A 27817-nucleotide genomic window follows, 5' to 3' on the forward strand; every position below is an offset into this window, starting at 1 on the left:
AGTCATAACAAGCAATGAAATAACTAGTGATATAGAGATTCATCCAATGTGTTCATTCATTCATACACACTGTTCTTCAAAACATCACCATTGTTCTTTGTGAGCCAAATCTGTTACACAGCAGCACTGGTCCCAAACAGAGTTTAGAATTACAGGAATAACACAAAACGAACACTGCCAGAAAGAAACCCAATCAGCTATAATCTATCTTATCTTATTAAATATTTATTATTTTGTTGAAGTATTACATGGACCAAAAAGAAACTTGATTTTATATGTACATATACAGCTTTGAGCAAATGACCATTCCAGCACTGGGAAAAGGTGGCACTCCTGCATATTCCTGTTTACATTTATACACTGGGGGGCAGAAGGGGGGTGATGAGGGTTGCAGAGAGCAGAGGAAGAGATATCTATGAGCAGGAGTCAAGGGGAGCACTACTATATGATAGGAAATTACAGTTTCAGATAATCAACTGATTAATAAATAATTCCCAAATCACCTGCTGAGTGCCTGCAGAAGGCACTCCACGAATTAAAACCCATTTCCATTTTTCTGTTCACACTGCCAGTAATACTAAGGAATACGGAGATTAGTGCAGATACAAGGGTTTGAACTGCCATTTAAAGATGTCCTGCACTGCTGGCAGGATTGGGACCAAACAGCCCATACTAGTCTCAGCCAAAATGCTAGACAAACAGGCACAAACCTGCAGGCTCAGCATGACAGATAGCCAAACATGTTTCAGCTGTGTAGGCTGGCTCATATAGCAATTGACCTGGATCTTGGTGTCTTCTGGAATTATTTTTCTACATTCTTTTATTTGGTTTCCTAGATCAAGGTAATAGACAATAGGGCCTGCCCATTATCCTGCTTTGGTACAGACATGCTATGCCTTTGTACGACAGTATGACTGTATGATTATATGACTACTGTATGAAAAATGTCAGATTTGCTTCATGTGGTTTCAGCATAGGACTTTACCCCCTCCTAAAATTCCAAAAATTTGTTTTTACCTTGTGAGTGAGAGCTTGTTGGGCCTGTGCATGAATCACCATTGTGATTTGTTAATATGAAGTCCTTTCCAGAGGTTTCTGCAATTACTAATGATTTTACAGAAAACACAATGTGTAAAAATGGTGTAGCACTGTGGAACACTAGTTATGCGGCTGGACTGGACGGTGTATATGTTGTGCACTGGATAAAGTACTCCTAATGGAAAAAATAAACAAGGTTACTAATTAGTCAGAATATATCTGGATGTTGGATTTGTTCTACTGCAACATTGATTTGTTTCTACTCTTTTTATGTTCCTTTCAGAAGTTTGTATCGAGTGATTATTTTCCTCAGGTCAGGGAATGACTTTCGATTTTTTCCAGACTGGCTTTGTTTTTGCTTTTTTTTTTTAAATATAATTAATTCCCTGTAGATAATGCACTCTTTGTAGTACTCGTTAACAATTAAATAATATAAATGCACATTAAGAAACTGCTTTTTTCCCCAAAATCTAGTTTTTCTATATTTGTTTCACCCACACATATATAATTTTTTATCAGTAGGTGAACATGTTTTTCTGGGATGGAATCCTCCCCCAACACGTCTTCAGCTCCAACCTTGCTGTCTTGCTTCCCCTCTGACCCAATGAATTTTACTACCCACTGCCTGGGCCTGTCTACCCGGCACAGTGAACAAACATTATGTGCCTTTGGGAAGGCTCTAGAGGGATAAAAACAGTTAGCATTTTTATTCCAGGGCACTTGATATCACACTGGATCACTGAACTTGTTGCTCAATATCCCACAAATCTTATTATTGTGGGTATTTGTTTATTTTTTAATTTTTTATTTTTGGTGTGGAAATATACTTGATATAATGAACATATGTGACCTACCTTCTCAACATATTTATTTATAATATTTACTCAGCTACACCTTGTGTAAACCCTGTATAGAAAATTTGAAGAGGATCATCTTCAGATCAACATGTGTGGTATTTAGTTATATATTGAGTTACCCACTGTACAAATACACTTTGTAAAAAACAAAGCACATGAGTCTGCCCTCACTTCAGCATTAAATTGAATATTCATTAAATGCCAGTGCCCTCTGTAGAACACTACAATATGAGACTGACCTACACCATGTCTTGTAAAGAGTTTACATGATAAGACAAATACAATTCCCAGCATGCCATCGAAAATGCATGAATGTAGATATTCTTGATTAGTAATTTTAGCTGATGGATATCTCTCCATATAAAAATAATCCGGGCACACAGCAAATTAATTTTCAGACTTGGAGTAGGGAAAATGAATGGGGTTAGTTGTGAGTCAGCTAATCTTTGATCTGCTCATGTTTTAGTTCAGTGGGAATTCATTTTGCACATAGTAGGAGATGAACTTGTGCTGGTGCCACATTGCCTATTTTGCACCTAATACCTACTTCTACAAGTGTTCATTACAATTGAACAAAATAGTTTCTAATGGTTTTAGCTGAGGCCTTTGTAAATTATTTTCATACAATCTATTCCCGAGTATTGCTTTCAGGGGTGTGAGTTACTCTACCTTTGCACTAGAAGTTCATGTCAAAACTCAAGACACTATCAAAATACCTCAGGAAACCATGGGGCTCTCTTAAGTTCTTTTCCACAAAGTATAATCAAAATAATTTGTTACTGCTCTAAAAGGCAAATAATGCATTCAACTGAAAACAACATGAACCAAAAGTCGTTTTATGCAATGTTTTTGAAAGTTTGAGGTTTGAGAAAGAGGTAACGAAGCAAGGAGTCCAGGCAAACCCTCATCTCTCACTCAACAGAACGGCATGCTTCCCTACGCTTGCTGATCGACCGAATTGCCCTGATTCCCGTTGGCAGTTTCTTCCACATTCCATGATAAAGACAGGTCCTTTGTTCATTTAAGAGACCGTCACATTTGGAGACTTTCTCCAGCTGCTACCTGGGGGACACAGGCTGTACCTCCTCCAAACCTCCTTCAGTCTTATTTCCATACAGTGCACTGCTACCCTCAGAAATGGAGCCCCATGCTTCATGTGCCTTTTCTGATAGCACTAATTGATAGGATCCAGTGAACTCTGACTGCTGTAGAGATGTGGGGAGTGTCAGTAATTTCACGTGCCTTATTTCCAGACCTGCTCAGGGCCTTTCTAAAGGGGTGGGAGAGACATCATTTTTAAGGAACATTATTTCTGTTAATGGGATCTCCATCCCTGTCTGTTCCCTTTATTCTTCATTTGCTCATTTCACTGTCACAAGGTATAATGTCTTATGTATTCATATTTATGCAGCTATTTCATGAATATCCATTAAAAATGTAAAAACAGACAATTTTCTTCAGAATTTGTGTCCCTGTTCCATGTGTACAATGATCACACATATATGTGTGTCATCCTCATTTAATCATTCTGCTCTTCTAGCCTTCATTTCATTGCTCTCATCTCGAGATCTTCATCCTCTCAACATCTACTGTCATGCTAAATCTTCTCATTGCTTCTTTCACCCATTTTGAAATCTTCATCTTGTCCTTCAGAGGCTGCCCAGAGGAGGAGAGATACACCCATTAGTATCAGAACCACAGTATCTTATTAATACATCTAGTCTACTGTGTGTACAAAAAAGCATTTATTTGCACATTATTTGTTGCATTATTTATTTGCTTAGTAGATGCACTGATCCAGGGCAACTTGTGTATCTGGGGTTATTGTTCATTTATGCAGTTTGATATTTCTCTGGAACAATTCAGGTTACGTCATTAAGTCATTAACTCACATGGTTTCTCCTATCACTGCTATGCTGATGACACTCAACTAATCTTCTCTTTTCCTCCTTCCACCCCCCAGGTCAATGAAAAGATCTTTGCCTGCCTGACTGACATCTCCAGATGGATGGCCTCTAACCACCTCAAGCTTAACCTGGACAAGACTGATCTGCTGTTCATCCCGGCCAAACCCTCTCATCTTCAAGAGCTCTCAGTTACTGTCGACAGCACCACAGTAACTTATTCCACTTCTGTGAAGAGCCTGGGTGTCACCCTCGAAAACAGGCCGGACTTCACCGACTACATCTCGCAGACAACATGCTCCTGTCGATTCCTCCTCTTCAACATCAGGAGGATTCGCCCTTTTTTGACCACCTACTCCACCCAGCTGCTCGTCCAGGCCACCGTGCTCTCCCGCTTGGACTATTGCAATGCCCTCCTCGCAGGCCTCCCAGCCTGCACCATTCAGCCCCTGCACCTCATCCAAAACACAGCTGCTAGGCTGATCTACAATCTCCCAAGTTCTCCCACATCACCCCCTTGCTGAGATTCCTCCACTGGCTACCGATCGCAGCCAGGATCCACTTCAAAACCTTCACTCTCACCTTTTCTGCTGCAAAAAAGACTGCCCCGACCTACCTCCAGGACCTCATCCAACCTTACACACCCGCTCGACAACTTTGATCCGCTACATCCAGACGGCTGGCTCCTCCCACCATCAGAACGAAAGGCCCACGCTCCTCACAATGTCACTTTTCCATCATCGCCCCCCAATGGTGGAATGAACTCCCCACCCCCCTGAGAACAGCCCCTTCAATCCAACCCTTCAGATGTGGACTGAAGATACACCTCTTCAGACTCTACCTGGACTGACACCCTTGGCATTTTGACCTTGTAAATCCAAGATTATTGGCTTGTACTTGTAGCGCTATCTCTTACCTTGTATTTGTAGCATGTTTTTTGCCTAGGTAGTACAGCAGTACTTTATTGTCCCAGTGACTGTATTTGATATATGTAACCTTAGATCAGATTAGTTCTGTCTCGCTACACTGACCTTGTGCTCAGCTTCAGCACTATCTACTTTGTATGACCTGTACACATCTTGCCCTTGTGCCTGTTTGCCCACTATATGCACTTTTGTGCGTCGCTTTGGATAAAAGCGCCTGCTAAATGAATGAATGTAAAATGTAAATGTAAGTACCTTAACTCAAGGGTGTGGTAACAGGGTCACACCTCAGAATCCATCTTGCACAGTTTCGGGTGGAATTTTTTTTTTGCCTCAGACCCTACTGAGGTGCACGTGCATCTAATTTTGATGATACCCTTTCAAACAGGAACAATCTGCTGCACTCAACAAGCAACTCCTTATCATCATCAACGGCAGGGATGCACACAGAAAAAGCCCTTATGATTAATATGCATTCTACATCAAGGGGCAATTTTCCCTGGGTTTATCTAAAAAGAAATTCCATTATAGTTTCCCGCCATTGCCATCATATGGCTTTCTCAATGCATTTGCTTGACTTGGGTTCATTGCTGTCATGAAGCTGTAATGTCATCCATTTGACACCCATGACCAAACCCATGGACCCACCCAGAAGTTGCTTGAGTTGTGTGCATCTGGTATAGACTCTGCCATCATAAATGGAATTGTAAAGGGCCAGTCACAGTCTGGGAACCTTTTCAGTGTCAGTGGCACAGCCAATACTGTAGAGGCACTCTAATACTCAAAAAATGCAGCCCCTTTGACTCATAATCCTTCTTCACAACAAATTGACTACGAAATACAATCAAAGAGATGGTTAACTATCACAAATGAATCTTTACTGAAGAACTGAGTAAATTATTTTCATGTTTCATTACAGACTAGAAGTATATTGCTCTATGAGTTATGAGTAGGGTTAGGTATCGTTTGGGTTTTTTCTGATACCGGTGCTAAAGTGATACTTTTAAAACAGTACCAGTGCCTAAATGGTGCCTGAACCGATACTTTAAAAAAAGCACAAAATGATGGTCGACGACATTAAAGAACAGCTTTTTTATAAGGCAACTTTGAACTTGAAATTGAACATTATATTAGCTGTTAACAGTTTAAAGTATACTTAAATATATAAATATAAATGAATACAAAACACTTAACAAATGTTTGCATTATTAGCATATGTTTTCACTCTTTATCTTTTGTAGCCATGTGTTTCATGGAAGCAGCATAGTGCTGTTACTGTGATATCAACATCGAAAAGATACCAGTAGTGTTTTTCTCCTGGAAGCATTTCACATGGCCTTGGAAAACTGCAGGTGTGCTCCCGCATCAGGTATGACTAAAGTGAAAAAAATACGGGAAGAAACCTAGCACCTTAACAACCCTTTCGCACGTAACTTACTTTTTTATGCTATGTAGCGCCCGTGTTACATTACATGGTTTGTTGTGTTTTCATTAGCGCTATTAAGCTTCTCACAGTTTTCAGTTAGCATTTGCTATATTTTTAACATTACATCGCTGTTTCCTCAAAGCTAAAATTAGCTAGAATTTCTCCAATCTAGTGTTCTAATCACACCAGTTTTAGCATACGCGCTAAACGCCTAAGCACACCGGTGTGACCGTATGCGTGAACGGGTTAAGTAGCACCGAAATGAGGTACCGAAATCTATGTTGTGATTCAGTCCAGTAAATACCGGTCATATATGGCACCGGGTTTCGGTACCAAACCCTAGTCATGAGTTCCCTCTTCTTTTCTTAATGCCAGTGTTCAAAGTTCAAATTTCAGAGTTTATTATTTGTCACATGCCAAGGTACAATGCACAGTAAGCAGTGAAATGATGGTCGGCAGCAGGGCAGACTGTGCAAAACTCACAATAGAAAAAAATATATAATTTCAAGAAATAATTTAAGGAAAATATACTATAAAACACAAAACAAAATGTGCAAAACTCACAACAGAAAGAAAAAAAATGTATAGGTCATATGGCAGTGATGGAGCATCAGCTACATCCTGTAGGAGCAAGTGTTATATATATATTAAAATACAACTACATATTAAAATTACAACTACGCACATAGTAATAATGATGTTCCCTATAACACAACATTATCAACTTTACTCTTGTAACAAACATCTACTACACTGGAACACTTGCTCCTTCAAGTACCTTAATACTGTGACAGAAATACACACTTCCACCTTTTCCCCTCCTCCTGCCCATCCCCTGCACTTACTGGTCTCCCCTGTCTCATACTCGCTGTCCCTCAGCAGCTCAAAGATGTCCACCTCCAGCTTGCCTGTTGTGGAGCGATTGCTGGACCTGTTGATGCCCTCCTTGGCCAGAGTGATGGCCAGGCGCTCCCCTCGGCTGCACTCCATAGGGTCATCTAGAATAGCGGCTGAGAAAGACACGGGAGGGGTCAGGGGTCACCGGTCAGCTCTCTGCTGCAAAGGGCTGTCCAGCAGCTGCAACCAATATTAATCACAAAATTGGATAAAACAGTATTGAGATGTAGCAAACATATAAAATACAAAATATTTAATATGTCAGACCTTTAAACCTTATATTAAACTGTATATTTTTCTAAATATTTCTGTTTTTTATATGTAGAATAATGAATTTTAAAAATTACTGAAAATGAATATTGTGCATTCCTTGGTTAATTGGATTTTATGTTTTAAGTTATGGTAGTCCTTCAGCATAAAGGATTGTTTATTTAACTCTCATCGTTGTGATTTGCAAATGTCCAGTCAATTGATTAGTGTTTTCCAGGTCAACCCGCTGTGGAGATGCCTTCACATTTCAGGAAAAATAACATTCCTCAATAATATATAAATAAATAAATATATAACATTTGCTTGAAACATTACTTTTTATTAATGACCCTTTAACTAGACCAACAAATGGTCCACAAATCAGTCATGGCTTCTGTGCACCACAGAGCTGAGTATGCACGGTATTGTCAGGATAAGTGGTGGCTTATGAGCAAGAGGGATGGGAGGCACAGAATTTCCCTTTAAACTGTTTACTACGTTGAACCTATACCGGATTCTTATCCATTATTTTCCATAAAGTTACCAAGCTACCACAGGAAAGATCAACCACCATGGCAGTCGATACACAGTACTTGTTTATCCCAGATGTAGAATTACTGTACTGATGTGATTATTATTAGTATAACAAATATATATGGTTACATTAAATACATTCCTTTACAACAAAGAGAACAGCAACCTATTTGAATTTGAAACCAGTTTTTGTTATTACTACAATGCTAAAAGAAATGCAATCATTTTGTGTGAAGAACATGTGGCCAAGTACATGTGGCAGAACCAAGCCAGCCATATATACTGCTTCCTGTATCTTTCACACTTTCTCCCAAGAGTTCCAAGACCACAAATGCTGTGTGTATGTGGTCTGATCATGCTCTCAGTGCAATATACTTGGCAGCTGAAGAGTTCCCTAGAGGCAGTTGCTTCTAGACCAATTTATCTTAATGGTCATATCATATTGTAATATGTACCTCCTTCAAGGGGGGCACTCAATGACTTGTCTCAAGGAGAGAAAAGTATCTTACCGAGGAGACAGACAAGTTAAATCAAAACAATCAAACAATCCACCTATAGCAAGACCTTTCAAGACCTTTATACAATGGAGAAATGTTCCTCTCCAATTCCTAGAGAAAGCTAAGATTCTTTTGCCCCAGTCTCGCATAAAAAAGGCCAGGTCAATAAGAATTACTGTATGCAACAGAATTATTCTAAATCTCATCAGCTTCATGGCCAGATTAAACTGCATAAAACCTTTTTTCACTCCTATGATGGTCCCACTCTACTCCTTTCATCATGGTTCTCTCTTAGGTACTCAGAATGATGTGTGTTCTCTTTCTTGTTTTTGAAATACTTGCACGTAATGTATTTTCCCCTTTTATCAACACAATCTGGAATGGATGCACACTAGACCTACCCACTGTGACAACCCAAGCACATGCTCAGAAGCGCTGGGTGTAGCGAATGCAAGACTCTAATACAATCACACAACAACAGTGACTATTTTTTACACTGCAAATGGCTCAGCACCCTACAATGAAATAAGCACTAACTGGAGGATGACATCATCTCAGTAAACTGAAGCAGCAAGTCACAGGGTGCATGAGACTGGGAGAAGAGAAAAAGCCTGTTGACAATTTTTTCTGCCAATTTAGGCTCCCGGTCATTGTCAGCTGATGAACACTGATCCAATAGGGAGCCTTGTCTTACTCTTAATATTTTGTTTATCCTGAACCAGGAATTCGAAAACAATAGAGGTTAGTCAGGATACATCCTCTAAGTCTCCCCTTCCACAGACCACAGGACCGAGGCATGCACATTGTGTCACAGGCGTAGGGATGTGCACCTCCATCACTGAGGCCGATGCGATACACATCTCGATGCATTGCCAACGATCTGATACATTAAAGATACATATGAAGCACCTACTAATGCGATACGATACAATTCACCCCTGTTGCGATGCAGTGCGATTCGACACGATTTCATTCAACACAATGTGATTCAACGCGATACAATGCAAATCAAAAGAATATGATGCTGAGCAAATCAATATGGTACAGATAGTCTGATTTTATTTCTTTGGTTCTTATTAAGCAGACAGTAAATCATTAACTAAAAAAGTGCCATTTTTACTTCACATATTTGTTTCTCTGGTACTGCAACTCAGTAAGCATCTCATTTATGCTGTTTATTTTTGACGGCACGGCATATTTTGCAAATTGCATACGGCTTGTCAAATTGTCCGTCTCTCTTGAAAAATCCAAAGTGTCGCCAAACATTTGATTTGTAGCAATTTGGTGGAACATGTAGCTCTTCCTCCTCCATCTGTGACTCGCCTGGACACACCTCCAATTCATGCAAGAGTTGCCCAAGAGGCTTGACGAGAATTGGTCACTGACAGCAGTGGAGATGAGAGAGCGCGCTTGAGAAACAGTTTAGAGAGGAGGAATCAATCTAAATATAAAATCATTGGTCACATTTCTAAATAATAAAGGCATACGGCCTCTACTAATAATTACATATAAATAAATTGGATTTACAAACGATGCATCCCGAGTTCATCCCAAGTTGTATCCGGAGCACACTTTTTTAATCGGGGCAATCGCATCATGAACTTTTATGCCGGTGCACCAGTGCGAATTGGTGAATCTTACCATCCCTACACAGGTGGCACCACTGATAGAAAATACATCTATGACTCAACAGGTAACATGAAAGATAGGGAGACAGCATACAGAGATCAAAAGCTTGTATAATAAATATAGTAATCCTATAACACTCACACATACAAATCAAACGAGTACAGGATCATTCCGTCTGCATCCACTCACAAACAGCTAGGACTGAGCTCTGGTCAAAGAAACTTCCGAACATCTCTTCAGTGCTGTTACTTCTCTGAGTAATGAGGATTGCTTAATTACAGCATTTTAATAAAGATCCACTGGCAGTAACAGAAGGTTGCCTGGGGTATAGCTATTTTTCTTGATGCTACTATATCAGGAGATACAATTATAGGAGTCAGTCTGAAAGTACATGACTGTGGCAGAGCAATTAATGAAAGTTAACAACATTATAACATGACTAAGGTTCCTGCAATTAAGGAAAATGCAATTTAATGCTACACTAAGAAACATATATATTAGCACACGTAAATCACAAAATTATTATTCTATTTAATAGGGGTGTAACAGCCCAGGTAACCGAAATGGTTTGGTCCCATAATGGCCCAAATCCGGCAGGCCAGAAGAAATAAATTGGCCCGAGTACGGTTGCCAGACTCTTGCCAAACCCGGTTTAAATGACGCCCCAGAATCAGCCCAAATACATTGGACCCGGTCCGGCTGCTGAAACTGAACCAGCATTGCCAGCATAGGGCTGCAATCACCCCAACAAAAATGGCAGACCTAGCCTATAATGGTCCGAGTCTGGATGCCAAAACCTAACCAATACTGCCAGCATTGGGCTGCAATCACCCCAACAAACCTGCCAGAACTGGCCCATACAAATTGGCCCAACTCCGGATGCCGGCTTTGCCAGAACTGGCCCATATGTAAGCCAGTTGACAGAGCTACCCCAATATCTGCCTATGACTGACCTTGTATATTGCCAGAACTAGGAAATGTTTGATTAGTAATACCAAACCACATATATTTCATAAAAACAATAAGGGCCCTTCCCTTTTCCAATGCAATATTAGCTTATTTGTTAAATTGAGCATACGTAACGTCACACAGAATTTAAAACATTTTTTGTGTTCAGCATAACACTGAAACTGTAGTTATAATGATTTGCTTTTGATATTTAGGGTGAACATAAATTATTGATTTTATTGAACATGAAAAACAATTTTTAAATTTCAAACTACCAAAATTATTGTGAAGTTCACACAGTCAGATAGATATTTAGAAAGGCAGACAGATAAACTGACAGAAAGATAGCAGTGGCGGCTGGTGAGCTAGAAACAGGGGAAGCCCGAACACTACCTTTAAATCTATCATTGATTAAGTAAAATAAATAAATTAAATAAAAACATTTAATTTTTCAATTTTTATTGAAAGAAAGAACAGAACAAACCAGGTCCATAGGTCATTATGAAATCACTCAGTATACAGAGTCCTGCACGGGTCTTATTTTGTAAACCCGCGCCCGCCATACTTAAAACCGAATCTGACCCGTTTTCCGACAGTAGTGCAAATTAAATTCCGCACCCGAATGAAAATTAGTCACATCAGATAGTATACATTTAAGAAAAAGTTTATTGCCACGTCATAGTAACACGGCAAGTTTAACTTCAGCTGAGGTTGAAAAGGCACAGCCTGAATGATGAAAACTTATAATATATAGGCATTACTCTGCGGTAATATTTTAATAGTCAGCAAACAGATCCAGAAACCATAATCCAGACATGGCTGCAACACAAATAAATAGGCTATCGCCACAAAATAGCCTCTAGGCTACTATTAAACCATTTAGGCTTCAATCACCGCCATGCACAAAAATAAAATTAACAGGCCTTCAATTAACAGTGTTAACTAAAATAAACAGTGTCCAGGTAACCTACATTAAATGGAGGAATGGCCCGGTCGTATGAAAATGAACCCTTTAGGCGATAGTACCCTATCCATTCAATTGCCTATAAAGTACACTAACAATGTAGCCTGCATTACCGGACTACGCATCAGGCTATTAAACTTTATATAATTAGACTAATGGCCTAAGACGTGGCACTGTCCACTCTTCTTTGATTGAATGGGGGCAATTTTGGCCTACGCGGGGGACATTAGACTATCTGGTGTTTGGTATGGTGCTTTAGATTGCTGTGTAAAAAAAAAGCACATCATCCGCTGTTGACGGTTTCAGTTGACTCCTCCGCTCCTGGTGGTTTGATACCACAGTCCTCTGCATGCTTCTTCAGCAATGAAGTGCCATATTTGCGGCTACCATACACTAGAACTTTAAGAGAGGTTTTACACGCTGTGAAGCCTTTAACAATGTTATTTTCGTTATCTGAGATAAGTCCACATTTCTCCAACACATCGGACATTTTAGTTGAGGTATTGTCGACAACTTTAAAATCTCCACTCGCTAGCCTTTTTTTCAACTCCTTAGGATCCATTTTATCGACTGCCGGTAGATCGCGGATGCAATTTTTTTAAAAAAAAATAAAAGTAAGCTAGCGTGGGGAGTTCTGGGAGGGTGCGAGCTAATATGAGCTAATAAGCTAATATGAATTTTAAATGCTTATCATCTTGAAATGCAGGCATATTTTTGTAGATGTGTCACTAATAATGTGCATATATTTCTGTTTGCACACGACGCCTTGAAAATGCCAATCGCAAGACCCGACCCACGCTCTCCCGCGTCCGACCTGATCCGCACCCGTATCCGAGACAGTAGATTATTTTTCACCCGTTTCATCAAAATTTGCGGGTCACCCGTCGGGTGCCCGCGGGTACCCGAACCCGTGCAGGACTCTGCTCAGTAATACTTTTGAGGGGGGAAAAAAAGTCCTAACAAAAAATAAATTATTATTATTTTTATTATCAATAATAAAATGTTTCCTTTTTAAGTCTTGAAAATATGAACAATTTACTAATTTAAATAAATAGTATTTTTTTCATTTTTAAAATTAATATCAACTATTCAATTAAATATTAATTGATTAATACTAATTAATCTTTTAAAAACAGAGAAAGGAAATACAATTATTACTGTAAAAGTCTATAATTATTCCAGTGGCACATTCCAGGCTTCATAATGAAATGATATTAAACATTTCATGATTTATTATGTGTCACTGTTAGTAATTATTAATAATTTAGTAATTCGTCCTATAGGCCTAATTAATTAACTAATTGTGTGTGTGTCTTATTTTTAAAGATATGACACGCAGTTGTGACGTACAGTTCGTGAACGAACGAATCCTTTTGAACGAATCTTTGAGGTGAACTGAGTGTACTGAATCCCTAGTCTAAAAGATTCGCTCCTTCCTCTTTGCAAACATGCGCGCCAATTAGCTGGCATAGCAGCTATAACTCTCCCTCCAGTGGATATTAGATATGCGGTCTGTCCACGAAGCAGCCTATAAAAAAAGTGTATCAGCAGTACATTCATGACAAGTAGCCAATGGCTGAAATGCTAAAACTCTCGAAGTACCTCCCACTGGCCATCTCGGCACAGCTGACGATGTGGGACAATGCAAAAGATCAGGTGACTACGAAGACTCTAAACTCCACCAACTGACCTGATGAACTGTTGACAAGTTCCTCAGTTCACCAGTTCGTTCGGACTCAAAGGAACTGGTGACTATGCTGACAAGTTCTTCAGTTCATCAGTTCGTTCGAACTCCAAAGATTCACTGACTATGAAGACCTGGTGACTACGTGTTGCCAGAATCGCTAGTTGTCAGTATAGCAGGCTTAGGCTACATCCGCCATTGACTGTGGCGATGCAAAAGGAATCTGAGCGCTTCCGTGACATTATTATAGGAATTAAAAACAATATTAAATATTATTTTGCTCATCTACCTGGAATATTATTTTATATTTATATTTTTAGCAGTAGCATATTTTAGGTGCCCACAATGTATCGCAGTTCTTGTTTATCAACTGAAATTTTACGTAGGCTACGATGTATTTACTAATGTTGACATCACATTTCCTTTTAACGTGAATAAAGTCCTTATTAATAAATACTGACAAATCAACACAGTAGGCTACAAAACAAAACAGAAATGTGATGCATAAGCCTATGCATCACATTTGTAGCGTACTATGTCTACATTAACAACAAATAAAAATACGACATCACTGACTAGGCCTACAAGTATCTTAAAATGTTTGGGCTGGGTTAGTTCAAAACTTGTAAAACAAAGTTATTAGCTTCGGATATAAGCATTCGGATATATTTTCCTCTGTGCTTTTTTTTTTTAGTTTTAGCAAATGACATGTACTTAGGCTATTATACGCGTTAAAATGTGGGGTTCTATTACCTCCCTAAAGACGAAGTATACTTGCTGCATGATTGTTTGAATAGCATGGTGCAGTTTCACGTAATGAATATTACGATTTAATTATTATTAATTTCATTGACATTTGGTTTCACACAACTATTTACAGATTCGTGTATGCCGCCCGACTGGATATGAAAATGAACGAATCAGTGAGTCAAAGATTCGAATCATTTTATTGAACTGAACGAAAAGAACCGACTCGCTAAAAAGAATCGTTTTGAACATCACTAACATGCAGTCATAGGCCCATAAGTTTAGGGGTAATTTCCTGCATCATTTTCTGACTAATTCTGATTAGGCATAGTCCAGAGTTGACCCACCTTGAAAAGGCTGCTCCACCTTCCCCTATGCCCCACCTCTCCACCCCCAACACTCAACCTAAACTGGTCCAGGTCTTTATGGCCATTTGGTCCAAATGCAGCCAAATGTGCCAAAATCGGCCTAAGTCCACACACCGAAAACCTAGCCAATCTGACAACCATTACTGTGCCAGAGCCGACTCACTTTAGTTGAGCTGCTGGCAGAACACAGCCAAGTGCGCCGACACTTCCCAGTTTGGCTGGCTACCTGGAAGTACACGTATTTGTACCGTACCGTCCGTTATATAAGGAACATACCTGTGAAGGTATGTTCCTTATATATTTGGTGTCCTGTGTGTCCTGGACAATCAGATCTAGGGCTAGTCATGTGGAATTGTAAAAGGAAGTTGGATTAATGCTGAAATGAGCTGTCTGCCCATGGAATGATTGGCCAGGATATACCCTGGTATCGCATACGCTGTACCTATACAGCACGGTGTTGAAACTTTCCTAGTGTTGATACTTTGTAATTTTCTTCCTTATCTTTTTATTGCCTTTTTTCCTCCATTTTAATTTTCTTGGCACATTACATAATTGAAAATGCTCCGGTACTCAATTCATATTTCACACCATTGGCCTCTCCTCATAACTACATTATAGCCAAATGCAGGTCACGTTCCTCCCTTATAGTAAATAGACGACCACCATCTTGTTTGCGCATGAACGCTAGCGTGCTTATAGGCAAAACATTGATATAGCTTAAATACACTACATAATTTATAGATTAATATTTACTAACATTCCAATATCAGTTCAAAAGACAGAAAAAGCATTTAAATACATTCCCATCATTTCCAACTTATCACTTTGTATGTCAGCTCATGACAGGTCATTGTCTCCCCACATGTAGCACGGTATTTAGATTTATAGATTTTGTATTCAGCTTCAAGATGGTGCTTCCTGACAATAAATAGTGTTACATACTGTTTCTATAGTCATTGTGTTTCCCCTATGCACTGTAAGTTGCACATTCCTTCTTCTTTTGTGTCGGAAACTCCTATGACCTGACAAGCTATGAGCTGAAACCAATGTTAGTTTGCTTTGCATGTGGCAGTACAATCACCAGTGTCCGCATGCACATAATAATGCTCAGAGTTAAAAAGGTTAAGTCGGGAGGTAAGCCGACAGCTGCCGCCGTGTTGAGCGCCGCAATCGGGGGAATTAATTGGAACCACGGGTGCGTGTTTGAGCCGGGGTTGATGAATGGTTGCCGCCGCCGAACTGGTGGGATCCACGGCTGTTCTGGATTGTCTTGATTAGCGGAGTGCAGGTTTAGTTTAGTTGCTTCGGTTATTTGCGGTTTTGAGTTTGGTTGACGTTTTCGGCCGGGTTTTTCTTTGTTTTGGGAATATTTCGATTAAGTTTCGGTTTCGTTTCTTTTGTTGTATTGGGGGAGATCCAGGGAGGGGATCTCTTTTAACCGTGCGGGAGTGAGGATCGAGTGACGGCGGGGCGCTGCATGCGGACCGCTTCAAGGAGTGGCGCCCAGGGCAGGCAGAGCAGCGGAAGTCGGCGGGGGAAGGAGAAGCGAAGCGAGGCACGCACCGCGGAGCGGCGGCGCCCTAGGCTGGGCAGGAGGCGAATTGGGGCGGTGCCCCTGTGCACTAAGGGACGTGACTGGCAGTGTTGCCTTGTGTGTGTGGGCGCCCTGTTGCAGTCCGCCCAGCCCAGCAGAGTGGGTGATTCGTGCCGCTGTGTTTTCCGAGCTGCGTGAGAAGGGCGAGCAGCGAACATCAGCGTCGGGAGGGAGCGGTCTGGACCGAGGGCATCAGCAGCACTCCGTCTGTTTTCTTTGGGTTTTGTTTTATTTTGGGACGCAAGCGAGGCCCGACATAGCGGCGCGGACCGAGTTGCGTCCCGCCCTTTTTCCTTTTGTTGGTGTGCGTGTGTATGAGGACCCACTCCTCCCTGGCAGTTGGTACCCCCCCTTGGGCGGCCGAGAGGGGTCTTGTTCTGTCACCAGGGCCGGCACTGGAGGTGAGTCTGTGGGGTCACTGTGTGTGTGTGAGTGTGTGTGCGCGTGCACGCACGCACGGGGTTAGAGCTGTGTCTAAAATTGCTGTGCTGTGTGTGGGGAGGGAAATCTCAATCTGGGCGCCGGGCCATGTGGGGGGAGAGCGGTACGAGGGAAGGGCCACCGTAGGGAGAGGGAGAGGGGAGTAAGGATAGCAGGAGAGGAGGTGTGACGGAGTGCCATCACTACGGTTGAGTATGCACTCTGACTGCCATACCAACGAGCCTGGCTCTTTGGCGTCACAGTCAAAGTCGCACGGTTTGTACCCCGTAAACCTGGGTTCAAGCCTGGGTGGGGTGACTGCTCTCGCCCTTCGCTACAGGAGGTCAGCAGAGCGTGAACCATCCCTGCATGAATTGCCTTTAGCTTTTGTACCTGTGTCCTGGTCATGTGTGGCGGGCGGATCTATTGGGGGAACCTGAGTTGGGTGCTGGAGGCCAATGTTTACATTTGTGGCTCCTGACAGAAGGTAGATCTTACAAATCCCAGTCTAAATTTTGCTTTTCTCAAGCCAGCTAGCCAGGAAGTCACCTATCCACTTAATTCTATTTTCAGCAAGTGGGCTCACAAGCTAACCCACTAGTCAGATAGCTACATTGCTAGTTGGCCCACTAGGTAATTTAATAGCTACCTTGCTTGTTGGCTACCTAGTCAATCTAGACACATCACTAGCAGGCCTGCAGCACCACTCCTGGCATCACAGGGTCAGTTTCATAGTTTTTGTTCTAGATAAATATTTAGCTCATTTTAGCTGATCTGTGATTAAATATAGTAACATAGCTTTGCACACCTTGCCTTTTGGAATGATGTAAGGAACAACATTCACTCATCAACCCCTAACCTCAAAGCAACTGGGCTGTAGTTGCAAACGGATCATAATTAGTCTTGATTAAATTTGGATGTCTGTCGATGTTTGATTTTGTTACAGTGAATCATGTCGTGTGAATATGTCAAGATCTTCATAAGGATCATCTGTTTATAACAAAGTGTCGATTTTAAAGCTGCATTGACATATTGTGACAATGCATAACAGAACAACTATTTTAGAGCAGCAGAGAAGTGAGGAGAAGGGAGTGAAACTACCCCCAAAATTTGGAGCTTTCATGTGCTATCACTGATCTGATCCAATGATAGTGTTCTGCTGTGGAGAGCAATGCCTTTTGATTATTTCATAGGGGTCAGAGATTGACAGCAGTCCTCCATTATCCTCTGACTGCAAAGACAGACATCTAAACAACAGTAAATAAAGTAGTGACCATGTTGGTCTCCAAAGGTTGCACAGGCCTCGAGTTATTTCTATGCAGGAAAAGGAAAGTAAAATAAGTACATTAAACTGGTGACAAAAAGAAGTAAGCTTTGGAAAAGGGAAATAATTTAATCATATGATGCATCATAGCCACTGAAATGAGCATGTATAAAACATATATCAAATGTATACATAACTGTTTTATTGGATGTGTTTTTATAGGATAATGTGACACATGATGTTATGTCACAAGTATTATAATGCTAATCATTACATGCTGATCCTTACATACATTATATTTCCAATATACTGCAATGGCCCAAGTATATGGTGCTTCTGATTATAAAGGGACTGATTCTGACAATAAGGTGATATAGTATGTTCAGGGAGTTTTTTTTTTTTATCATTTTTTAACATGTGCAGTACCAGTCAAAAGTTGAGACATCTTTTTATTCAGATCACTCAAAGACATTTTGATCGAAAGCATTATGTGTAATTGCTTGAAATTTGCTTTTTAGACAAATATAAATAGTGAAGTTGATGCCTATGTATGAATTTCTTTCAAAAAATTAAAAAAAGCATTGATTGGGTATTTTGAAGAATCTAAAATATAAGATAGATTTGATTGAACACTTTTTTGGTCACTGCATAATTGCATTTGTGTTATTGCATAGTTTTGATGTTTTTACTATTATTCTAAAATGTGAAAAATAGTCAAAATAAAGAAAAATGTGTCCATACTTGACTGGTACTGTATGTTTATATGTATGCTTATAAAGGTTTTAACCATTATTTACAGATGAAAGGGGCATGAAGAATGCTTTCAGAAACGTGTTGCCATGTTTTCTCCTGAACAAGACACAAGTTCATTATTATGGGATGTAGCTGTTATTCTACATTTTATACATGTGTTCATTCACATATCACAATTTATGATTTCATAATATACTGATTGAATTAATCACAATCTGTCATAATGCATAATATTTTAATTGTTTTTCCATCCGTTTTTTTTTTTTCTTTTTGTCTATGTGATGGTAATCTGACTAGCTATCCTGTAATGCTACAATGGAATAAAAGAGTGTGCATGTAATATATGTCTCTGAAGTTTGGCAACAAGAACAGTGGAATTACCTTTATTGATTTTCACAATATAATGTATCAAAAATAAGGTTTTTTAGGGTTTAAGCCATTCACTATTACAGGTATGGTATTGGTGTTTTTCTGACAGTGTTCTTTTCCCTTGTTAGAAGACCCTTGGATATGCTTTAGCCCTCATTAAATACAGCATGGTTCTATTGGTAAATTGAGACGTGTTTTCAAAGTTAACAATAATGTTCAATGCTGAATATACATTTAAACTACTCTCATAATTTTGTATGAAATTATAGGCTGTATCATTCAACTTTGAGCTTAGATTTGGCAATTTGCAGATTCATTTCTTTGGCTGTATGGCTTTGGAAATTGACTCTGATATAACAGTTTAATATATTATGTGTCATTCCCAATACTCATCATATTTATTTATTTTATTTAGCCTTTATTTATTCAGGTGAATCCCATTGAGATAGAGATCTCATTTTCAAGAGAGACCTGATGTACATAAAATAAAAATAACACAAAATAAAAACATTCATGAACAAATAATCTCAAAAGAATTTACAGAATGAATTAGTTAACAAATGAAAATGCAATATTGTGATGAAATGACACATAAAGGAAATTTAAAACACGTAAAATGCCAAACTAAAAGCACCAGCCATTTATCTATTCAATTCATTTCAATTTTACATGTAACACAAGTTGTCACAAAGCAGCTTTACATTGTTCCAGGCCTGAGATCCCCTGTGAGCAAGCCTAAGGCAACAGTGGCAAGGAAAACTCAGAGGGGGAGCCCATCTGCTTCTGGCTAGCAGATAGAATTAGAGAGAGACTTAAGTTGTACAATGTACTTTAAGACATTTGAGTTTGATAGACAGCAGTAATTAACAACAGAGTATTATAAAAATCTATCCTATAATGTCCAGTTCTTATCTTCTTTACCTAATGAAAATGAAGACATAAACCTCATCAATTAAAACGATTTAGAACAGTTTAAAACAATTGCATTCTGTGTTGGGAAGGTTTAAAATCTTGCTTCTAAATTGTTGATAACTTATGAGACTATCCATTTTTAAAGTGCTCTGTAGCTTATTCCATGTATATGGAGCGTAAAATCTAAATGTCTTTCCAAGTTCAGAATTCACTTTAGGTAGCCTACATGGAGTGTGAACCAATAATGTGCCCGAGTTTGGTAAGTCCCTACTGATCTGTCCAGAAGAGATGTAATATGAGACGGTAATTTGCCAATAAGGGCTTTGTAAATAAATAAATAGCAGTGCCTATCACGTCTCTGAAAGATAGGACCAGCCAACCTTCTCATACAGAATGCAATGATGTGTGCCATAAACATCACTAGTAATAAAGCAGAGGGCAGAATGATAAACTGAATTCAGAGGTTTGAGGATAGAAGAAGCTGCATGCCCATAAATCACATCCCCATAATCTAAAACTGCCATGAATACTGTTTCAATAATCCTTTTTTTTACAAAACAGAGGGAAGTTGGCTCTATTTCTATGCAGGAACCCAATCTTCTGTCGTAGTTTAGTCACAAGATTGTCTAGATGATATTTAAATGTAAGCTTTTCATCTAGCCAGATGCCAAGATATTTATATTCTGTGACTCTCAATTCTGGAACCATCTACAGTGGAAATACATTATCTATATTACTGGCTCTAGAAAACAACATAAACTTTGTTTTATGTGCATTCAAAACAAATTTTAGATCCATAAGCACATCTTGCAGAGCATTAAAGAAAATTTGCAGGTTTGTAACAGCTGCTTGAACAGAGTTTGCAAGACAATACACAATAGTACCATCCGCATAAAGGTGGACATGACAGCCAGTTAATGATGAGGCAATATCATTAATATAGATAGAAAATAAAATTGGACCCAATACGGATCCTTGTGGCACAACTTTCGTTATTGGCAAAAACTCAGATTGGACATTCCCCGTTTTTACACATTGATGTCTCCCAGATAAATAATTCTGAAACCATCCACAAGTTTTAGCGTCAAAACCAATACTATGTAATCTTTGTAATAATAGTGAGTGATTGACTGTATCGAATGCCTTCGACAGATCAACGAAAATAGCAGCACAGTGTTTTCTCCTGTCTATGCCAGACACAATATTGTTCACAACCAAAGCTGTGATGGTGCTATGCTCAGCCCTGAAGCCAGATTGGTACAGGTTTAGATCTGCGTACCTAGAAAGAAATTCCTTTAATTGGTTATTTACCAAAGATTCTAGGATTTTGGCCAGACAACTCAGTTTGGAGATAGGTCGATAATTGTTGACATTACTTCTATCTTCTCCCTTATACAATGGAAAAACATGAGCAGATTTCCATACGCTAGGAATTATATCAGAAAAAAACAGAAAGGTTAAAAATATATGTTATTTGCTCTGTGATTGATGGAGAGGACAGTCGAAGAAAGAAAGGATCTAATTTATCCTCGCCACTTGATTTCCTGGGATCAATTTTTTGGAGTGCATCAGAAACTACGCCAGCAGAAAAGGGATGTAGGGTAAACTGAGGAGCATGAAACTCAGAATGCATATGGTCATCATTAATATGAGTGGGCCCTTTATGCTCATTCTTGAAAAGGTGGCCAGCTGCAGCAAAATATTTGTAGAAAACTGAGCAAATCTCCTTAATTTCAGATAGCAAACTGTTGTCTGATTTAATATGCATAGGTAGGGAAGTAGTATTTATGTTTGTAGCAATATTCAGTGCCTTCCAAAATTTTGCTGGGTTTGTGTAAGAAATAGAAATTAAACTTAAATAATAATCAAATTTAGCTTTCCTCACACAGAATGTGCACTTATTTCTAAGTTGCTTATAATTAAGCCAGTGAGATGGGTCCCTAGTACATCTAGTGAGAGCCCAGGCTTTCTTCTTTGATTTAAAAATATGTGATAGTTCAGATGTAAACCACGGACTGGATCTATCTTTTACTCTGAACTTCTTGAACGGTGCATGTTTATTGACAACTGAGAGGAATGAATTTGTGAAATGGTCCAATGCCAGTTCTACATCCAATATTTTAGATGTGTCATGAATATCACTATGATATAGATGATTTAAAAAGCTTGTTCATTAAAATTTCTAAAATTTCTTTTAATGACAATTTGAGATTGGGTTCTTTTCAGATGCGTATCTCTAATACAGGCTATGGGACAATGGTCACTTATTCCAAGATCAAAAACACCAGAAGCAACAATTTTATCTGATCTATTAGATAAAATTAAGTCTATTAGAGTAGACTTAGTTAGGTTTTTTAGATTTGGTCTGGTTGGGGCAGTAATCAGCTGAATTAAATTAAGATCGCTACAGATCTCCTTAAAATAATCAGAAACATTCGTTAACCAATCCAGGTTAAAATCACCCAAGATCACCAATTCAGAGTTAACATATAAAGAAAACAGCTCTGCCAGCTTATCAAGAGCAATGGTGTGAGTAAAAAATATTCAATGATCTAACTTCTGAGGCTGCAGCAAGCTTCTGATATTCAAGTGAAGTAGCCCCAAACCTTTTCTGTCCTTAAAAGAATATGGACTATTTAGACAAATTGAAGTCACCTCAGTCTGATGACCAATCAGAGGGAGGGGGGAGAAACACATGGGGTAGTAATATGATTGATATTATGGGAGGCAGCCTGTAAAGGAGCATGGATCTTATCTGAAACATTTCTATTACAAAATGAAGGTCTGTCAGAGATTAAAACAGGAATAGTAAAAGTGTTACAAGTATGTAAACTAACACTGTCATAATTGCATACTAGTCAATCAGACTTTTACAGTAAAACAGATGCAATGCACCGGCATATAGTGTTCTCCATATTTATTCATACTCCTGATCAACTAAGAACAAAAACATGACAGATGTATGACAGTGCCCAAGGAGCTGTGATATGTATGGCACGAATTCCTGCTGAGAACAAAAGCTACCCAGTGTTCAAAGCCACTCAATGACTAACATAACTATTTCCTGAGGCTGACAAAGAAAAAATGATGATAAAAGAAAAAAAAGTGACAGTGATCAAAAGTAATAATGGCACATTGTTCCACTGGTGCCTGGCTTCCTACCAAAACATCTGACAAATGAATCAAAAGACTAATCAGGAAAAGATGCTAATGTCCCTTTCTGCTGGGCAATGCTATGGTCCATCATGGTGTTCCTATGTGAAAGGGAGAGAGCAAATTAGGCACCCTTCACTTACTCTGGTTACTCTTCCTTTCTATTAGATTGTGATTGGATAGACAGATATTTGGTTTGTATCCAGCAACTTCAACAGCTGAATCAGAAATAGCACCCCTGGAATAGATTTTCCAGTGGGGGAATATGATGGTTAGCTAGATCAAAAAGCAAGCCTTTTTGACTGATGTGGCGGCAAAGGCACTTGCTGCTTAATATTAAGAAGGAAAATTTTCACTTGGGAGACCTTATGGCTCTCAGATACACATGTTTATGTTCCCAATAAACAAGCTGTGTGCAAAGTTAAGATTTTGGAACAATATTTCACCACAGACGCCAGATGTAATTTTGTAATGAGACATGTGTGTGCATGTGTATGTAATGCCATTAGGGAACCAGTGATAATGACAAGGGTTTGAACATTTAATATCTCTTTCATACACGTTCTTCAGATTTGCATGAAGTTTTTTCTCTTGGAACATTTTCCTGTTACTTTTTCAGAAAGCCTCAAGGTCCATGAGATATTGCATTAGATTAGTATGGTGGTCAGTTTAGATAGAAAGTAATTACAAAATTTCTCCTTTTTCAATCTGGAAAACAGGACAACAAATTGCAAGCCAGTGGGTTTCTTTTTTTCATACCAGTGCTGTATGCTGATTGTTAAGTATGGGCCTATATTATTCATACCACTCATTGCTGAATGGAACAGTAACTCAAGGAGAATAGCCAAGTGATGACTTAATGCATGCACCGAGAACCATCTAATATTGCTTGCACAGCACCTCTGAGTATCAGGGACGCAAGTACAGACTTCTGTGGAACATCCTCAGCAGCACCTCCCACTGCGCACCTGTCTGGTACTTCCTGTGCCCTAGGGAATATCAGCCCCCTGTAGTCACACACATTCATAGTACAAACAGCAGAGCCCTACTATAATCCCAGCCTCATCACCAAGAGTTTACTCAGCTCCAGGCTTATTTGCCCTCATTTGTCTCCCTAAGTGGGATCTTGCCATTCGGTTTATAAAGTAAGCCTTTTTTTGGAGAGCTGCCAGGCAGTTGGAGGGATATTGGCTGTCTCATGCTATTTCTCATTTACATTCCAAACCCTCATAGTTTAGCAATTCGGCATACCCTGACACCAAAAGCCATAAATCATGGAGAGCACGAATTCAGAACCTCTACAAAAAACTTTTCTTTTTATGGACACAACAGTGATTTTGGTTGCTCAGTTTGCTTTGGACAGGATGGAGGGGGTGTCTATCATCCTGTTCAAATAGTGAAACAGTTTTCCATCACACAGATGCAACGTGCTTGCAAGAGCTAATTGTGGGGGGTTGCTCTATTACAGCCTGTAGACGGCAATATAAAATAAAGAAAAACAAATGTGTTCAACAAGAAGCAGATGTCAGTCAAATTGAGAGGGTGTTATTTACGCTTGACTGGATGAGACCTAATGGCCATTTATGCCATTACTTTTCCATGTACCTCACATTAATGTGCTTACAATTATGGAGCCTAATGGTAGTGATGTTTCTTAAAAATGGCCAGGCTTCAATTAAGATACACATCTTCCGCTTCCTCACCCTAAATTATTAAGCAAGACCACAAACAATCAACTTACTCATTCAAACACACACACACACACACACACACAGGAGCTTGTTGAGGGACAAGTAATTAATGATTAATTACTGGTGTGATTAATTTCTCAGGGATGAAATGGTTCTCAGGGACTGTGATGAGAGAACTGGGAGGCTCACCAGTGGTGCTGGCCAAGGAGGTGGCTAATATAAGCCCAGGACAATCTGCTTGGATCAGCAAATACACAAATTACACTACATTAACAAAATTAACTTCCAAACAGCTCTGCTATATAGCCACACATAGGCCCTGCCACCAGTGGACAGCTTCTTGTCTTGGCAGAGTGGTAAATTGCTGTTGTCCTTTCATTGTCTTTCCAAGGCAAAGTCAGCCAGGTGCTACAAAAAGCTACTATAGTGATAGTGAAGAAGACATTTTAACATGGCTGCCAGGGTTATTTAAGATTCATAGTTTTCTGTCTTCAAAACAAGCCGGAAGAGTTGAAGGGGATTATTTTTTTTACACTTGTATTTCTGTGTTCTATAAATACATTTTACACTGTAAAGCTCTTGCTATGATTTGTGTGAAAAGGTAACAGAGGTGTTTAGTAAAAAGAAATGCCATTTCAGTTTATATTTTAGATTTCTTTTTATACTTTTATAAACACTATCAGCAGACCTGAAACACTGGCATCACTAATGAATCTGTGGAAGAGCATTTTCTGCTGTGACATCTCACAGTACAACTATATATCCTATTCAGCGCTACTTACTATTTCTTGGATTTTAACTGTTTCCAATTCATTTAATCTGGAAGATCAACTGAGTGCCAATTTCTTGTTTACAGTGATGACCTGGGGTAACGTTTGGGGAATTTGACCAGAATCATTTGCTGAATCATATTTACATTTATGTATAACCCTGATCCTTTTATTTCATAAAAAGTGCATTTAATAGGTTAGGGAAGTAGTTGCACACACAGTGCCATTACACTGCCATCCTGGCCATACCATGGTGCTACTGTGGGAAACACTACCGCAAAGAGAAGTGCACACAAACATATACTACTACCAATTAGCAGCCACCAAGCTTGCATCACCATGTTTTCCACTGTGATTTTGCTGCTGCTGCAAGCTTATACTTGCTGTTAGTTCAAACTAGTTACTGTGGTTATTGACATAACATCAGTGCAATGAGCCTCTAAGGATTTGAACTTTTAACATTCTGGTTATAAACCCAAGTCCCTAACCACAACACCACTCTGCTGCCCATGTGCCTGATGCTCTGAAAGACTCAACTTTGTCCTGAAGTGTCCTTCAGCTAAGTGTCTGCTGCTGATCCCTACTCCAGGCCACTCTGCAACCTGTCAGAGGCTTAGGGGTGTGAAACAGATAAGACTGAGACATCTCACTTCAACTCCCAATTCTCCCTTCAGTCCTTGAGAATGAGAGAGGAGCCACTGCTACTCCATTCCAATTTAGGTGCCACAAAGCTATTTCTCTGTCTCTCTCATATCATATCAAACACAGTTTGAAGGCAAGTGCTTGTTCAAATCAGTTAATTGCAAATGCACAGAAAGCAAAAATGGGTGAATTCAGCCTTGTTTTATGCAACACTTGTAAAATATATTAAAATCAATCAACTGAACTGAACAAACAATTTGAGTATACATATCCACATTGGGGTGCATTGGGGTAGTGGATTCACTAATGTGGAGGTGGAGTCACTGATGTCAGGTGAGTGCAGATGTTGTACTCCAGCCCAGCTGTGTGGGGGTGGACTCTAGGGCAGGTAATCATGGAGAGGAGGTGCACAGGGCTGGAGGTTTTCAGGGGAGGAGCCCAGTGTGGGAATTTGCAAGCCTCCCTGTACATATGTGCAGGCTAAGTTGGAGGAATCAGGGAATCACTTCATATGCTTATCTTTTTGTATAATCTGGGTACATTTACAGTAGTGTTTATGTGTAGAAAAATAGGGAGCGCAGAAGATCTGGTCACCAATGATCCTTCACGGCTTCAGGGCACATTGTGTTTCAAGCAATAAGCAGAGCCTGCAGGCTTTATCTAGTCCCAGTTATGATACACAGCCTTATGATTTTTGTGCACCCCAAACCTGTAATGAAATGTGTCTCTCACTACCTTCCTATGATAACAAATCACAACACAAGAGTGTCAGGAAGTGAGGAAGTGTCTTAGCCCATTTTAGCTTGTCATTTGCAGGTAATCTAGAAGAAATCTGTCCAGAGGGAGCCCTGAGTCTCTGAAGCTACTACAGATCCCGGCAAGACACTCCACGCATTAGTAACTGTGTGAGGAAATACAGCTTGTGCCATTACAAAATTTTAAGTTCCACATGCACATGTTGTGAGCAAAAGGTTCCAATCAAATCCTAAAATGAGACTCATAAAATGACATACCTGCATGTACAATGGTAAATGGCTGCTGATGTTAGTTTGGGCCAATATAAAATGAAAGTGAGAATAAAACAATGGAACTGAGGTGACATTATTTGATATTTGCTGAGATACAGTCTCCATGTGCTTTATAATGTCCCTGACAGCTTTGGGTAAATGGCATTACTGTCAAATGTATTCTAATGTCCCTGTTACGTCCAGTAATATAACTACTGCCCTCAGTTTTTATCATTCATTATCAAGTCTTCTGACAACATTAGGTCGGCTTTCTTTAAGCCATCTGTCAAACAGTTATTCGATTGCACTTCCCCAGTCATCTAAGTTGATCAATTCATTACCAACAGTTAAACAGAAATGATAGCAATGTTTAGATCTGATTCTGCCCTGTGTTTAATTCAGTCAGACTATTTAGAACCATGGATAACGGATAATGCAGGAAGTGTTGTGCAGTGTCATGTTGGCAACAATCCTCAGAGGATGTCATACAAATTTGACATATAGGTGGCATTCTTGGACACAAATGCAGTCACATTATTAAAATGAACCCTTACTGTAAATCTTGTAAACATTTCTT

General features: G+C 39.5%; 1 protein-coding gene across 2 annotated transcripts in view; it reads right to left on the reverse strand.

Annotated features, from left to right (window-relative positions):
- Window positions 1–27817, reverse strand: part of LOC118774310 (glutamate receptor ionotropic, kainate 4-like) — a 373600-nt gene that overhangs the window by 120597 nt on the left and 225186 nt on the right. For both annotated transcript variants that reach the window (XM_036523569.1, XM_036523570.1), the window contains one exon: window positions 6994–7158. In XM_036523569.1, the coding sequence (XP_036379462.1) occupies window positions 6994–7158 (165 nt within the window). The remainder of the gene's footprint in view (window positions 1–6993; window positions 7159–27817) is intronic.

Source organism: Megalops cyprinoides, chromosome 3 (genome assembly GCF_013368585.1).
Source record: "Megalops cyprinoides isolate fMegCyp1 chromosome 3, fMegCyp1.pri, whole genome shotgun sequence".
Lineage (NCBI taxonomy): Eukaryota > Metazoa > Chordata > Actinopteri > Elopiformes > Megalopidae > Megalops > Megalops cyprinoides.